The following is a 15,161-nucleotide window of genomic DNA, read 5'->3' on the forward strand; positions in this document are numbered from 1 at the left end:
ACCCCACCCCCCTGAGTCCACCCGACCCAGGGAGCACTGATTCCCTGCAGAACTGGAGCCTGACTCTTTGGCCCTCTTGGCATGGGTGCACTTTAAACCACGTGTGAACAATGTGGGCCCCAATGCTCTCCACCTGGCCCCAGGGCCGGAGGTAGGACAGAGCACGGAGGAGAATGGGGTGTCTCCACTCTGGTGACATTGGGGGTGAAGTCCAAGCTCGTGCAGTAGAGTCCCTTCTCTCCTGACTCCTGGGATCTGGGAGGACGAGCTAAGGATGAGCAGCTGCAGCGTCTCCCTCATCAGGGCAGGGTCCCAGGCTGACGCCCTACCCACGCCAGGGGTCCCCCCCCCCCAGGCACTCCGCCTCCTGCTCTGACCCTGTGAACCCCAAAGTCCAGAGCCTCCGAACGCTACTCTTCACGGTGGTACTGCGGCCCCCCTCCTGCAGCGCTGGGAGGTGAGGAGAGGGAGGATGCTGCCAGCCATGGGCGATGGGGCCACGGGCTCCATTTCAGAGGCAGCAGTGCCGCGTGCAGGAGGCAGCCGGTCACTGTTTACTCACAACCCTGTGTCAGCCTCTCCCTTCTCCCTTCCTCTCTGAAAAATCAATAAAAACACATTTTTAAAAAGTCAAAAGGAATGAACAGAATGTCTCCTATTCCCTTCCTACTTCCCATATTGCATCCTGGGTGGGGGTGATGTGTGTCCCTGCGTCATCACCATCCCCCACAAGCTGGCTCCCCCTTGGTAAACACAACTGCCGTCAGCAGCCCTGGGCCAGCCCGACCCTCCCTACCTTCGGTTCCCACGCCCCGCGGAAGCCAGACCACCAGACCACCATCCAGGAAACAAGTTTAATGCCACACCCCACGCCCACGGGAGGGGCTGCCCAGAGCGGGCACCGCGCTCAGGACGGTCTGAGGCCCAGGGGCGCGGCGAGGGCCAGCAGCAGCACCAGCCCGGCCCCGCCGCTGCGCAGCGCGCCGGCGCCCCCCGCCTCCCGGTAGTACTGCCACTCCGTCTCGTTGATGGTCGGGCTGTCCGTGTTGCACAGCGGCGTCCGGCAGCACGAGGCGTAGAGGAAAGGCGTCGGCTTGAGGAGGACGTAAGACTTGTACGGCAGCAGGTCGATCGCCTTGATGACCGGACAGTACTCCGTGCACTGCCTGGACACGTAGAAGAAACGGACAAGCATTCCTGCAGGAAACAGGCCAGAGGCGGGCGCCACGTCAACGGCCAGCAGCGACACCGCGCAGCTTCTGTGGGGTCCGCCCGGCCCGAGCCTCCGGGCGCCTCACCCACCCAGAGGCCCGCGGGAGAGGGCGCCCGGGGCGGGCAGCAGCCATCGTGGGCAGGCCTGTGCGGGCCGCGCTGTGTGGTTGGTGTCACCCGCCCCACGTGCCGGGCTCTGTCTGGGAGTCACCGGCGCTGAGGCCTCTGTGAGCACACACACGCGTGGGAGCCATGGCCCAGGGCTCGGAGCTGGCCCCGGGAGCCGCTGGCTGCCAGGCTGGGTGTGGGCCAGCTCCGCGCTGGCTCCCGGTCAGGGCGCTGGTGAGCCACACGGTCCGTTAAAAATCCCCAGGTACGTGGCCCTCACAGCTCACACCCCTGCTGCTCAGGGTCCACTCGACTTACTCACGACAACGGTGACGCAGAACATGTTGCCGGGCTCGCACTCGGTGGCCTTAGCGCAGCTCAGCGTGTAGAACTCCTCGCACGAGTGGCACTGCAGCACGCCTGGGGGAGCGGGCGGCTCGGCAGTCAGCGCCCCCCGCCCCGCCCCCACCCCACCCCCACCCCTCCCAGCCCCCGCCGCGCCCCGCCCCGCCCCTCCCCCACCCCACCCCCACCCCTCCCAGCCCCGCCCCGCCCTGGGCCCAGCCCCCGCCCCTCCCAGCCCCCACCCCTCCCAGCCCCGCCCCGCCCTGGGCCCAGCCCCGCCCCGCCCCCCCGCCCCCCGCCCCCCGCCCCGCCCCGCCCCGGGCCCAGCCCCGCCCCACTCCTCCCAGCCCCGCCCCACTCCTCCCAGCCCCGCCCCACTCCTCCCAGCCCCGCCCCGCCCCCACCCCCACCCCTCCCAGCCCCCACCCGCCCCCACCCCCACCCCTCCCAGCCCCGCCCCCCCGCCCCCCGCCCCCCGCCCCCCGCCCCACCCCGCCCCTCCCAGCCCCGCCCAACGCCCAGCCCACCGGCCCTCCTGGCGCCGCGGCCCCGCCCTGGTCCTGGCTCCGGCTCCAGCGCCGGCAGGACCCACCTTGCCGCCCAGTCCCGGTGGCGTTGGTCTCCGCTCGCGGCAGGCCCAGGGCCAGGAGGAAGGTGAGGAGGACCGTCATCTCCAGCGGCGCCGGCCCTGGCGGAGCAGGTGTCCGTCAAAGCCTGTTGCCATGGACACAGGGCCCGCCCCCTGCTCCTCACCCGGGGCAGCCCCGGGGCCTGTGTCCACCACGCAGGGCCCAGCCCCGGACCGCGCCGACCCGTCCCCGCACCCCCTTCTTCCGCGCACCCCCTTCTTCCCCGCACCCCTGCCCCTTCCTGTCCCCCTGCGACTCCTCCCCGCCCTTCGCGGCCCCCCCCCCACAGGGCACCTGCGGAGCCCGGGGCAAGGAAGCCTGAGGTCCCTGCAGGTGAGGTCCTGGGCTCCTTCTGGAATGTTCCTCACGAGCACCCCTGACGGGGCGGCACGTGGCCTGCGGCCGGGATTAGGGAGGCCCCGCCCGCACCCGGGGCTCCTGTCAGCCGAGCAGCGCTGCCTGGACCCACCTACCGGGTCCCTGTGGCGCCTGAACCTCGAAGCCCAGGCCGAACCTTCCAGAAGCGGCGCATGCGCAGCAGGAGCCGCTGGGCCCGAGGCCCCGCCCCGGGATGCGCTCCCAGAAGGCCCCGCGCTCAGCTGCCGAGGCCAGGCTCCCACTCCCAAGGGCGGAAGGTGCCAGAAGGGCGGGTGCTTTGGGGGAGAAGGTTCCGGAAGGGCGGGCGCTTTTGGGGGGAGAAGGTTCCAGAAAGGCAGGCGCTTTGGGGGAGAAGGTTCCAGAAGGGCGGGCGCTTTGGGGGGTGAAGGTTCCAGAAGGGCAGTCGCTTTGGGGGGTGAAGGTTCCGGAAGGGCGGGCGCTTTGGGGGGTGAAGGTTCCAGAAGGGCAGTCGCTTTGGGGGTGAAGGTTCCAGAAGGGCGGGCGCCGCGTGGTGGATACCCGGGGACAGTAACGCTCCCTGCGGTGACAAAAGCTCCAAAGATGTCGGGGTTCCGCTGGGAGAACAGTGCTTGCCTTGCCTCCCGGGCAGGGCGTCGCCTGCGGACGGGAGGTCCTGGGTTCGAGTCCCGGGTTCGAGTCCTTGGCCCCCGTGAGGGCCCAGGAGGGGAGGCAGGTCCGGCGGGAGGGAGGCAGGGGACCCGCTGGGCTGTGGCACCAAACACCACGTGCGGGCCCACGGACAGTGCGATTGAAACGTCGTGGCCCACGCGCAGAAGTCGGTATTTTGTGGAAGAGCCACACTCAAGGGGCCAAAGAGCCGCATGTGGCTCGCGAGCCGCCGTTTGCCGACCACTGTTTTAGGGGAAGTCTCTCTTGTCTAGAGGAAATATTTCTATGAATTCAGCAATTCCATCAGCTTCTCTTTCTTGTGAAAATCAAGTAAAATTAAAGTTTAAGTTGCATCTGAAGTATGATGGTTACGGTTTTATGACAGGATCTCTGCCCATCTGTGCCTCACCCCGGCTTCTCTGTGTGAGTTTGCGGGTGAAGTCGTCCAGAATGAAGTTCACCCAACGGTGTTGGCTATTCCGGCTGCTGGGATTGGGGTTGTTTTTTTCCTTCCATCGTTGGGATTTCAGCTTGTTTTACTGAATTCTCTGTGATGCTCAGATGTCACTTTGTATTTTAATATTTTTTCTTAAAAAGAAATACAGGCAGAAAACAGCAAGACCTATTCATCCGACAGGCGCTGATTGAACAACTTTTCTCCTGCAGTTTCTCGCAGTTACCGGCTGCTGCCACCAGGTGGCGGTGGCACAGCAGTGTTGTGGGCGGGGCACGTGTTGCCCGGGTCTGGGTAAGTCTGTGGGCTCCAGGTTTGTAAGTTCTCGTTGACAACGTGTCTGTTTTGCTAATTGTGTCTCCTGTATGTATGTGTTCGATCCCACACGGCGTGATTTACAGCCGTCAGCGTGTGTTTAGTTTTATCTGCCTTTTGCTCGGCCCCTTTGTCCGAACTCCGCTCTCTCCCTTCCTCTGGGCGGCGGTCCCTCTGCCTGATGCAGGTCAGTGTGTCTTCCGCGTGGGGTGAGCTGTGAGAAAGGCTGGCGGCCCTTCCTGATCCCAAAGCGCCTCATTCCGGTTCCCTCCGGAGGCCTTCTAGCCTCGGGCCTCTCGCTCCCTCGAACATAATTGTCCTTCCTGCTGGCTCCTTCTTACGTTTTCTCTTTCCCTTCATTTTCACCAGCTCGGCAGTGAGCGCTCGGGCTCTCAGAGCCCCTGAGTCTGTGGCTGGATGGCTTTGGAAACCCTCAGCCATGATTTCTTTTCTTTTGTTAAAATATATTTTATTGATTTTCCACAGAGAGGAGAGGGGAGGGATAGCGCGCTGGAAACATCGCTGAGAGAGAAACATCGATCAGCTGCCTCCTGCACATTCCCACGGGGGCTGTGCCCGCAGCCCAGGTGCATGCTGAGCCGACCCGGTTAGGGCTCAGCCATGATTTCCTCAAGTCTCACTGCCGCTCCACCCTCTCCTTCCCTCCCAGGACCAGCGCCGCACACGTTACACTTCCGCACGGTGCCGCGCATTCCTCTCATGTTCTCTGTATGTTCCGTCCATGGCCTCTCCGTGCTTCCTCCGTGTGGTCCCTACAAAGCTCCGTTCTAGCTCAGGCCTCCTCCCCGCGCTCGCACAGGGACCCTCTTATTCTGAGCGGAGCGCCCGCAGGCTGTCTCCTCCGCACACCTCCACCTGGGGATGCGCCGCAACCAAGATCTGTGCCCTTGACCGGAATCGGACCTGGGACCTTTCAGTCCGCAGGCTGACACTCTATCCACTGAGCCACACCCGGCAGCAGTTTGAACTCTTGTGCGAATGCACTGCCCCCTTAGAAATGGTTCCACTGTCAGCCTGTTGCTTGTATTTTACCACAATTACAACCTTACAACCGCCTTCTTGTCCGTCTCCAGGCCTTTTCACTGCTCTGGTGAGAACAGAAGCATCTGCTGTTCAAACTAGGAAACTCACGTCTGTGATCTTGGTGAGGCCTCGTGTGAGCTCAATGCTCCGCATTTAAAACTGGCGTCACACAGGGTAACGGTGAAGAAAAAATTCAAAATTTTCATTATTTTAGTATTGATTTTATTAGCACTTGGTATTCAGAATACCAATGAAGTAAATTTTTTTTTAAAATATATTTTATTGATTTTCCACAGAGAGGAAGGGAGAGAGACAGAGAGTTAGAAACATCGATGAGAGAGAAACACCGATCAGCCGCCTCCTGCACACCTCCCAATGGGGATGTGCCCGCAACCCAGGTACATGCCCTTGACCGGAATCGAACCTGGGACCCCTCAGTCCGCAGGCCGACGCTCTATCCACTGAGCCAAACCGGTTTCGGCCCAATGAAGTAAATTTTTATTTTTTACTTAAAACCACATTAGCCTGGCCGGTGTGGCTCAGTGGTTGAGCGTCGACCTATGACCCATGTGGTCACAATTCAATTCCCGGTCAGGGCACATGGCTGGGTGTGGGCTTGATCCCCAGTGTGGGCCATGCAGGAGGCAGCCAATCAGTGATCCTCTCTTATCATTGATGTTTCTCTCTCTCTCTCTCTCCCTCTCTAAAAATCAATAAAATATGTTTTTAAAAAAATAAGGGGACGGGTCAATGGGGGGAAAAGGAGACATATGTAATACTTTAAACAATATTAAAAAAAAGAATTTCTTTTCTTTTTTTACTCATGTCAGAAACGTGCTTCCCAGCTCTATTGAGATGCAGCTGTCCTAGAACACGGGTAAGTCTAACAGTGCGACATGTGGATTCAATGCCCCCATATGATGCGCAGCGATGCCGCCATAGTGTTGGCTGGCACTCGAACCCGCAGCTCTGAGGTGGGAGCCACCGGATTTCCTGCCCATGAGGCCCTGGTGGGTCTGGGACTTGTGGGGGGCACAGTGGTGACTGGGCCAGGCGCGCCGAGCCCTCGCCTGTGGTCATCGGTGTGAGGTGTCGCCAGGATGCTCTGCTGGGACCCGGCTCCTGATTTCAGGGCTGGGCTTGGGCCCTGCCGCTGGCGCCTCCTGTCATGCTGTCCCCACAGCTCCTGTGGGCGAGGCACAGGCTCTGGCCCCAGCTTTCTTGGGGCTCAGTGTGCGGGGACATCAAAGGGGGGCACATGTCTACATCCCCCAAGGCCCCAAGAACAGCAGGAGACCAGAGGGTGTGGGTGGAGGGCAGCGGGCAGGGCGGGCAGCAGGAGAGGCATCCGGTGGGGCCTGGGCTGGTGCACCTGCTGTCCAAGGTCCGGCTGCACGCCCTGCGTCCCTGCCCAAGGACAGCCGTCACCACGGGGCGCTGAGGTACACCATCCGTCTCCAGTGTCCGAAGGGCCTTGGCTGGGCCTGACTCATCGCCCAGGGGAAGAGTCCTCGGGGCAGGCTCAGGAGCAGGGAAAGTAGGAAACCACACTGGGCCTGGCCCGTGTGGCTCAGTGGGTGAGCGTCGACCTATGAACCAGGAGGGCACGGTTCAATTCCTGGTCAGGGCACGTGCCTGGGTTGTGGGCTCCATCCCCAGTGGGGGGCGTGCAGGAGGCAGCTGATCAATGATTCTCCCTCATCATTGATGTTTCTATCTCTCCCTCCCTTCCTCTCTGAAATCAATCTATAATAATAAAAGCCTAATATGCAAATCGACCAAATGGTGGAATGAACGGTCACTATGACACGCACTGACCACCAGGGGGCAGACACTCAGTGCAGGCGCTATCCTCAGCCCGCAGGCCCCAGGCCAGCCAAGGCAGGGGCCAGCGGGCCACCCCCCCCCATCAACCCACCAGTCGCCCTGCAGATTGGCCCTGATCACCGGCTAGACCTAGGGATCCTACCCGTGCACAAATTTCATGCACTGGGCCTCCAGTAAAAATATATTTAGAAAAAAAAATAAGGAAACAGCACTGAGAGCGTGGCCCTCCCCGCTAAACACACACGCCCTCCGTCCTGCCTCTGGAGTCTGAGCCGAGGCCTCATGGCCCCAGCCCCAGCCCCAAATCAGGGTCAGGCCGGTAGGCTCAGCTCTGGGGACCCCGATGTGCCAGGGACCTTGGGAGGTCACAGAGCCCTAGGCCTCAGTCTCCTGGTCTGAAAATGGGAGCAGCGATTGTGAGACCCACTTGGTGGGAATGCTGCCCGGCGGCACTGAAAAGGCAGCATGGACCCAACATGGTACCCCGCCCAGGCCAGCTCCGTGGTGCGCCTGCTGGGATGACCCCAGGAGAGTGGGGAGCCCACCACCACTCCATCCGCCCTTCGGCCTGCCCCTGAGAGCCCACTTCAGGGTGAGCAAGCAGGTGTGGGCACCAGGCACAGGGCACAGCCCAGGGGCGGGCAGGACCAAGGCAAGCTGTGTCCTATCAGCCTCAGGAGTGGCCCTCGTCTCCTGGGTGCTCACTCAGCTGGACCAGCCAGCCGGCCAGACAGGTCCCTGGTGCCTAGTGCCACCCCACTTCCACCTCTGGACTCCCTAACTGCCGGGGTGGAGGGTCGCCCCTGGGAGGGACCCTGGCCAGCATCTGTCTCCACTGCCTGCAGCCGCGTGAGGCCTGGGAGGCGTCAGCCACATCTGAGGTAAAGGGGAGGAACCCACAGCCCGCCTTCCTGAAAGGAGATAAAAATAGCCAAGGCCCCTCTCATCTGATAAGATAAGGCCCCATCCATCTTGCTCCCTTCAACATGGGGGGGCGGGAGGCCTGGTCTAGCCCAGCCTGATCCAGCCCCCAGTCCTGACCCCGAACCTGCCCCGGACACCCACCAGCCCGCAGCAGGCCGCGGGGAACCTAGGACAAGGCGCCCACCCACATCCCCATCTCCTTTGGGAGACCCCACCAGCCCTGACCCTGCCAGCCCTGACCCCGCCAGCCCTGACCCCTTCCCGGGCATCCTGGCCTGGTCCAGGGACACTTTCTCCCATGACGCCATCAGCCAGCCAGTCAAGCCTCTGAGCAAGATAAGAGAGTCGGGTGGAGGGGCAAGGGAGCCGGGCATGGCATTCCAGGCCAGGGCGGCCGTGAGGATGGCAGGGCCCCAGCAGCCCCTGCGCTGGGCGCGCACCCTGGCCACCAGCACGGCGGCGGCTCCCCGGGCGGCGCTGCCCTTCGAGGCCATGCCCCGGTGCCCCGGCAGCAGGTGGCTGCGGGTGCTGCGCGTCTGGAGGGAGGGCTCCGAGGACCTGCACCTGCAGATGCAGCGGGCCTTCCAGGAGCTGGGGCCCATTTTCAGGTGCGGCTGCCCTGCCCGCCACTGACACGCCCGCCGCCTGGGGCTCTGCGCCCTGGGAAGGTGGGCTAGGCTTCTCTGGGGGCGAGAGCGAGCGGGCCCGTGGCACGGCGGGAGGGGCTGCCCCTCGGAGCCCGGGGGAGGGGGAGGGGGATGGGGAGGGGAGGTCTCCGCGTGGCCCGGAGACGCGGCCCCCACGGCTTTGCCTCTGTCCCAGGTATGACGTGGGAGGGAGGCACATGGTGTGCGTGACGCTGCCCGAGGACGTGGAGAAGCTGAAGCAGGCGGAGGGCTGCCAGCCCCGCAGGATGGTCCTGGAGCCCTGGCTGGCCCACCGGCAGCAGCGCGGGCACAAGCACGGCGTGTTCTTGCTGTGAGGGCGGCGCAGGGCAGGCGGGAGGGCAGCCCAGGGCCGAGAGGAGGGGACAGGACAGCCACCCCGGCCCATCGGTGAGAGGAGCGCGACCCCAGGGCCAGGCGGGGATCAGGGCACAGCCCAGCCTGGGGTGCGAGAGGAGCAGCTGCCCTTAGGGACCCGGGTGTGCGCAGGCCTCGGGCTCCTGCAGCCTGGAGAAGGGACTCGCTGGCCCGGGGCGTCAGCAGGTGCGGGAGCCTGAGGCCCACCCGCTGCAGCCGCCGCTGGGCCCGCGGGGCAAACTTCCCTTTGGCAGGAAGGGCGGCCCGGGGGACGCTTCTGCTCAGAAGCCGAGCTCTAGGCGGGCCTGTGCGAGTGCGTGCGTGGGGACTGTCTGCTGCGTGGATGTGTCTGTGCCCGTCCGTGTGTGTGGTGTGTCCTATGCATGTGAGTGGATGCATGGTTGCCCATGTTGGGGTGCTAGCGTGTGTGCTCATGTGCGTGCGTGTGCGTGCCATGGAGGCCACCACGGGTTTGTGTGGGCGCTCATTTTTGCTCATTGTGTGTGCATGCATGCAGGGTGCTTGCCGGCGTGTATCTGCATGTGTGTGCGTTGTGCCTGTGTTCATGTGCTTCCTGCATGTTCTCAGTGTTAGTATATACACGTGTGCGTGCCTGCGTGTGTTGTGTGCATCCCATGTGCATGTGTGTGTGCGTGTGGAGGTTCTCAACACCCGTAGGCGGCAGCCTTAGGAAAGGTGTGGGCGCCTGCCTGTGGCTGAGATGGCGAATGTCCCGTCCCCTGGCATCCCCAGCCCCAGAGAGCTAAAGGCCCTGAGGGGGAGAGCAGGCGTGGTTGGCCCAGGGCCCGCATCGTCGGGGTGTGGTGGGCAGGGTGGGCACTGCTGGGCCCGAGGGCCAGCCTCCGCCCCCGAGAGAGGCCTCCATAGCACCGAGGGCCTGGATGGGGACAGGCGTGCCAGGCCCCAGGCCACCCGGTCGGCCAGAGCAATCTCAGTGAGCCCTGCAGCACGTTTAGCCAGAAGCCTGGTCGCAGCCCCGCCGAGGGATCGCGCGCCCGGCATCGCCCACGGGACCCCCGCAAACCAGCAGCGGCCCCTGCCCACCGTGCCCCTTGGAGATGAGGAAGATGGGGCAGAGCTGGGCTTGCTGCTGACTCGGGGGCCCTGAAGCACGCTCTCTGCTCCACAGAAACGGGCCGGCCTGGCGCTCGGACCGCCTGCGGCTGAACCCCGACGTGATGTCGCCGCAGGCCGTCCAGAAGTTCATCCCCATGGTGGACAGGGTGGCGAGGGACTTCTGCGGGGCCCTGATGGCGAAGGTGCAGCAGAACGCGCGGGGGAGCCTGACCCTGGACATCCAGCCCAGCATCTTCTACTACACCCTGGAAGGTGGGTCTCCAGCCGGCCTGGGCCAGGGGCAGGGGCAGGGGGCAGCGGGTCAGGGGCCACAGGTCCGGGACCAGGGGCCAGGGGGCAGAGGGCCGGGGGGCTGGGGGGCCAGGGCAGGTAGGGCGGGCAGGAGGCCGCGGTGAGGCCCTGGGCTGCCATGTCTTCAGCGGCCCCTCCTCCCGCAGCCAGCAACTTGGTCCTTTTCGGAGAGCGGCTGGGCCTCCTCAGCCAGAGCCCAAGCCGGGCCAGCCTGGACTTCATCCACGCGCTGCAGGCCATGCTGGAGTCCACCATGCGGCTCATGTTCATGCCCCGGAGCCTGTCCCGCTGGACGAGCCCCAAGGTGTGGCAGGAGCACTTCGAGGCCTGGGACTGCATCTTCCAGTACGGTGAGCAGCGGGCGGGGGAGGGGAGGAGTGGGCGGGGGAGGGGAGGGGGCTGAAGGGGGGTGAGAGGGGGTGAGGGTGGTGAGCAGGCGGGGCGGGGTGGGCAGGATGGGCGGAGGGGGCGGGGAAGGTGGGGGGGGCGGAGGGGGAGTGGGGGGGAGCCAGGTGGGCTGCATGGCGGACCGGGTCCTCAGTGGGGAGTAGGGAACCAAGGCCCACAGAGGGCCCCGGGCCGTGGCCGAGAGCCGGGGCTGAGGGCTGACGGCTGATGACAGGAGGGCTCTTCTGTGCCCACAGCCAATAACTCCATCCAGAAGATCTACCAGGAGCTGGCGCTCGGCCGCCCTCAGCACTACAGCGGCGTGGTGGCGGAGCTGCTCCTGCACGCGGACATGACGCTGGACGCCATCAAGGCCAGCTCCATCGACCTCACGGCCGGCAGCGTGGACACGGTCAGGCCAGCCCCGCCCGGCCCGCAGCACATGGGGCCTCGGGGCTCCCCGAAGCGTCCTGGGCCGAGGGGCCGCCGCCCTCCCAGGCTACGCTGCCGTGGCCTCGGTCCTGGCTCCGCGTGGGAATGAGGAGCTCGGAGGGAGGCACACGAGCGTCCTCGCGGGCGGGTCTGCGTCCCTGGTGGGGACCCAGGCACCGGGCAGCCTGTAGAGGGACCGGCCGCCTGCAGACCATTGGGGTCCAAGGAGAGGGGCACAGCCCACACGTGGCCGCACAGGGGCCCTGCCGGGGACAGATGGCATTGGCTCTCCTCAGAGACCCCGGGGAGGCGACAGCTGGTGGCAGGAAGGGCAGCACAGGCTCCCGCTTGTGGCGGAGAGAGCAGATGGCAACCTCACGTGGCAGGCAGGGCGGGCCCAGAGCGTGGCACGCAGCCAACGCCTCCTGCCTCCAGATCCAACCTCCCTCCAGCCTCCCAGGCTGCTCTGGGCCTGGCACCCGAGATACTGAGGCCCAGATCGGCGGCGAGACCCTCCCCGACCAGAAGCCAAGATGCTCTCATGTGGCTAGCGAGGGAGGGGGGAGAATGTGCCTCAGGGCGGCTCTAGGCCGGCCTCCTGGGGGTGAGGACTTGCGCTGAATGTGGAACAACCGCACAGGAGTTAGCCAGGCCTTCGGGGGCGCGGAGGGCAGCAGTCCAGGGCAGTGGTGGCAGCAGGCAGCCAGGGGAGGCAGTGAGGCCGAATGGGGGGCAGATAAGGGCAGAGAGGTCAGGACTCCTGCAAGGCAGGGCCTCAGTGCCAGGCCTCATTGCCCTGCAGGCTGCTTGGAGCAGGGGTCCCCCCAGTAACGGAGAAGGGCCCCCACTGACCACAGGGCGCAGCATGGACAAGGGGCAGCAGGCAGGTCACTGCCCTGTGTCCGGAGATGTAGGGCGAGTTGCCATGGGGATGAGATTTAGGAGAGCATCTGTCCCCCAGATCTCAGGCTGGGCTGGGGGTGCCTCTCCCTGCACATGGGAATGGCCCGGGGGGGCAGGGGAGTTGGCTGCAGCTGCCCAGGGGGCAGATGGACCTGGGGCTCCAGGGGCAAGGGGGAGCCCCTACTGGAGCCAGAGGAGGGTGGGAACCGGCTGGAGGTGGCAGGGCCGGGTCTCCCTGGGGCTGGGGCTCCGGGAAAGGAGAGGAGGTGGGTTTAGGGTCCTGCAGTCTTAGCTCCCTGGGCTCCATCCTGCACTCAGCAGGCACAGCCCTGGGTCTGAGACACCTGCCCAGGGCGGGGCCTGGGAGGGGTCTGAGCCCGCTCCCTGCTCCGCTCCCGCAGACGGCCTACCCCTTGCTGATGACCCTCTTCGAGCTGGCACGCAACCCCGAGGTGCAGCAGGCCCTGCGTCAGGAGAGCCTGCAGGCCGAGGCCACCATCTCTGAGAACCCCCAGCGGGCCGTGGCCGAGCTGCCCCTGCTGCGGGCGGCGCTCAAGGAGACCCTGAGGTGGGTGCGCTCCTGGGCCCCCGCCACCTGGACCACTGCCTGGGCTCAAGCACAGGTGCTGGGGCTGTGGGAGCTTTGCCCAAGGATGCACCCCGGCCGCCTCCCCCTCCCCCTAAGGAGAGGGGTTCCTTGTCCTCCGGGCCTCACTACAGGTCGCTGGGGCTGAGCTCAGGTGGTGCATGGTCGCAGGTCCCAGTCCCAAAGGGACCTGTGAGGGCAGGAGCCTGCCCTGGGTGGCCGTGCCCCACTGAAGACCCTGCTGCTGCCCCGTCCACAGGCTGTACCCCGTGGGCATCTCTGTGGACCGACAGGTGAACTCGGACTTGGTCCTGCAGAACTACCACATCCCAGCCGGGGTGAGTGAGGCCCGGTGCTTCCCGCAGACCCAGCAGGGGACCTCCGCCCGCCTGCTGACCCCGCCCTCCCACCGCCTGCAGACGCTGATCACGGTGCAGCTCTACTACATGGGACGCAACCCCTCCGTGTTCGCGAGGCCCGAGCTCTACCAGCCCCAGCGCTGGCTGGACAGGGGCTCCGGTGCCCGGCTGCCCCACCTGGCCTTCGGCTTTGGCCCCCGACAGTGCCTGGGGCGGCGCCTGGCCGAGATGGAGATGCTGCTGCTGTTGCACCACGTGAGCGGCCTGGGCGGGGCTTTTGTGGGCGGGGCTGGGGGCCGAGGTGGGGCTTTGTGGGCGTGGCTGGGGCCGAGGTGGGGCTTTGTGGGCGGGGCGGGGTGGGCGGGGCTGGCGTGGGTGGGGCTGGATGGGCGGGGCTGGAGGGCGGCCTGGAAGGCAGAGGCTGCACCAGGACCTGGGCCGGGGGACAGGCCGGTCCTCAGGCGGAGCCGCACCTCTGTTCCAGGTGCTGAAACGCTTCCAGGTGGACACGCTGACGCAGGCGGACGTGAGGATGGTCTACCGCTTCGTGCTGATGCCTTCGGTCATCCCGCTCCTGACCTTCCGGGCCGTCAGCTAGTGCTCTCACCGCCCACACCCCGCGCCTCCAGCTCTCCTGTGCCCGACCCGGGCCCTGCTTCCTGCCTCACCCACTGCCCAGCCAGCACCTCCACAGACGGAACAGCCAGGCCCTCTGAGGTCAGGGCAGAGCCGGGGATGCGTCTTGGCTGCAGGTCAGGGCTCTGTGCCCAGTCCCCCCAGCGCCTTCTCCTACGAGGAACACCATCCGAGGGCCTTAGCCCCACCGGTCACCCCAGGACTGGCTCCAGCTCATGTGTCCACCAAGGGGCCTCTGACCCTGTCCCCTGCCTCCTGTCCAGTCCTGCTCTTCCCCTGCGAGAACTGACAGCAGGGTCCCCTGTCCTGCTCGGGCCGCGCTCCTTGTCTGCCGTGCTCTGCCTAGAGCTGAGCATCGAGCCGGGCTGCTATTTGCCCACCTGCCTGTTTCCAGCCACGGGCCCTCCTGGCACTGTCATCCTCGGCAACTGGCTGAGCCTCCCAGCCACGGGGCTGGATAGACGGCAGCGGCTACTAGAATGGCCACCGAGGGGCCCAGTAGGACATCTGGGCCAATGATACCCCTGAAGGCAGGCAGGATGGCCACCCCCACAGGCTGGCATCAGGGTGACTACAGAGAAGCCTCTGGAGGAAGGGGGTGGGGCAGGTTAGCCACATGCAGCCACGTGCTCCCTTTTTAAAAAAATATGTTTTTATTGATGTCAGAGAGGGTGGGAGAGGGAGAGAGAGAAACATCAATGATGAGAGGGAATCATTGATCAGCTGCCTCCTGCATGCCCCCCACTGGGGATCGAGCCCACAACCCGGGTATGTGCCTTTGACTAGATTCGAACCCGGGACCCTTCAGTCCATAGGCCGACACTCTATCCACTGAGCCACACCAGCCAGGGCCCATGTGCTCCCTTTAATAAAGTCCTCCATCTGCAGTGCCGGCTGCCCCTTCGCACTGACCCTCTGGATTGGGGCCCCCTGGCCTCGTGGGTGGGAGAGGTTGGAACAGCTGGGAGCCGGCTGGCAGGCCCTGGCAACCAGTCCCACAGGGTTAGGGCCAGGTGACACTGGAAAGCTGGTGAATATTCTAGCGAGAGCCTCCCCGAGACCACCCCTGGGGTTCCCGCTGCAGGAGAGCTAGCAGGCGCTCCCTCCTCTCTCTCTAGAGCAGGCCCACCCCGGCTCCCTGGCTCCTGTATCTCCACGCTCCTTCCCCGAAGCTCTAAGGGTCCCCCCACAAGACTCAAGACCAGGAGAGCAGTGGGCGGTGGGGGCAGCTGTCGGGCTCACCTGTCTCGCTTCGCTGACTGTGCATGAGCCGGGCAGCCCTGCCTCGGCCTCGGCCTTCCCTCTGGTAACCTTCCGGGCAGTGGGGCAGGCAGCCAGCGGGGCTCCCTCCCTCCTGTCGTTTCCAGGGAGTCGGGCACCCCGCCTGGGCTCTCCCCTGAGCCCTCCCTTCCTCCAGCGCCCCAGCTTCAATAAACCTGGATCAAAACCACCGGCCCCACGTCGTGAACACTTTCCTGCGTGGAGTCAAGAACCCACATTACCGGCCAGCCGAGTGCGGGGCCAGGTGCTGCCCTCGCCCCCCAGGGGCCGCTGGGACATGACCCCCGCCCCGACTCCATT

General features: G+C 65.2%; 2 protein-coding genes across 2 annotated transcripts; one reads left to right on the forward strand and one right to left on the reverse strand.

The window, feature by feature from the left end:
- Window positions 1-907: 907 nt before the first annotated feature.
- Window positions 908-2,362, reverse strand: LOC132219826 (lymphocyte antigen 6K-like). The gene is made up of 3 exons (XM_059672488.1): window positions 2,258-2,362; window positions 1,639-1,740; window positions 908-1,197 (listed from the first exon to the last, which is right to left on the reverse strand). The coding sequence occupies exons 1-3, from the start codon at window positions 2,334-2,336 to the stop codon at window positions 908-910; spliced, it is 471 nt and encodes a 156-aa protein (XP_059528471.1). The 5' UTR covers window positions 2,337-2,362.
- A 5,876-nt stretch (window positions 2,363-8,238) lies between these two features.
- Window positions 8,239-14,808, forward strand: LOC132219835 (cytochrome P450 11B1, mitochondrial-like). Its single transcript, XM_059672502.1, has 9 exons — window positions 8,239-8,474; window positions 8,689-8,844; window positions 10,039-10,238; window positions 10,424-10,627; window positions 10,922-11,076; window positions 12,401-12,567; window positions 12,845-12,923; window positions 13,005-13,199; window positions 13,429-14,808. Exons 1-9 carry the CDS (start codon window positions 8,239-8,241, stop codon window positions 13,540-13,542), a joined length of 1,506 nt encoding a protein of 501 aa, XP_059528485.1. The 3' UTR covers window positions 13,543-14,808.
- Window positions 14,809-15,161: the final 353 nt, after the last annotated feature.

Source organism: Myotis daubentonii, chromosome 17 (genome assembly GCF_963259705.1).
Source record: "Myotis daubentonii chromosome 17, mMyoDau2.1, whole genome shotgun sequence".
Lineage (NCBI taxonomy): Eukaryota > Metazoa > Chordata > Mammalia > Chiroptera > Vespertilionidae > Myotis > Myotis daubentonii.

Coding starts and splice junctions, on each gene's coding strand:
- LOC132219826 (XM_059672488.1), bottom strand. CDS start 2,336: ATGACGGTCCTCCTCACCTTCCTCCTGGCCCTGGGCCTGCCGCGAGCG. Junction 1,741..2,257: donor CACCGGGACTGGGCGGCAAG/GTGGGTCCTGCC, acceptor CCGCTCCCCCAG/GCGTGCTGCAGTGCCACTCG. Junction 1,198..1,638: donor CTGCGTCACCGTTGTCGTGA/GTAAGTCGAGTG, acceptor TGTTTCCTGCAG/GAATGCTTGTCCGTTTCTTC.
- LOC132219835 (XM_059672502.1), top strand. CDS start 8,239: ATGGCATTCCAGGCCAGGGCGGCCGTGAGGATGGCAGGGCCCCAGCAG. Junction 10,239..10,423: donor CTTCTACTACACCCTGGAAG/GTGGGTCTCCAG, acceptor CTCCTCCCGCAG/CCAGCAACTTGGTCCTTTTC. Junction 12,568..12,844: donor GCGCTCAAGGAGACCCTGAG/GTGGGTGCGCTC, acceptor CCCCGTCCACAG/GCTGTACCCCGTGGGCATCT.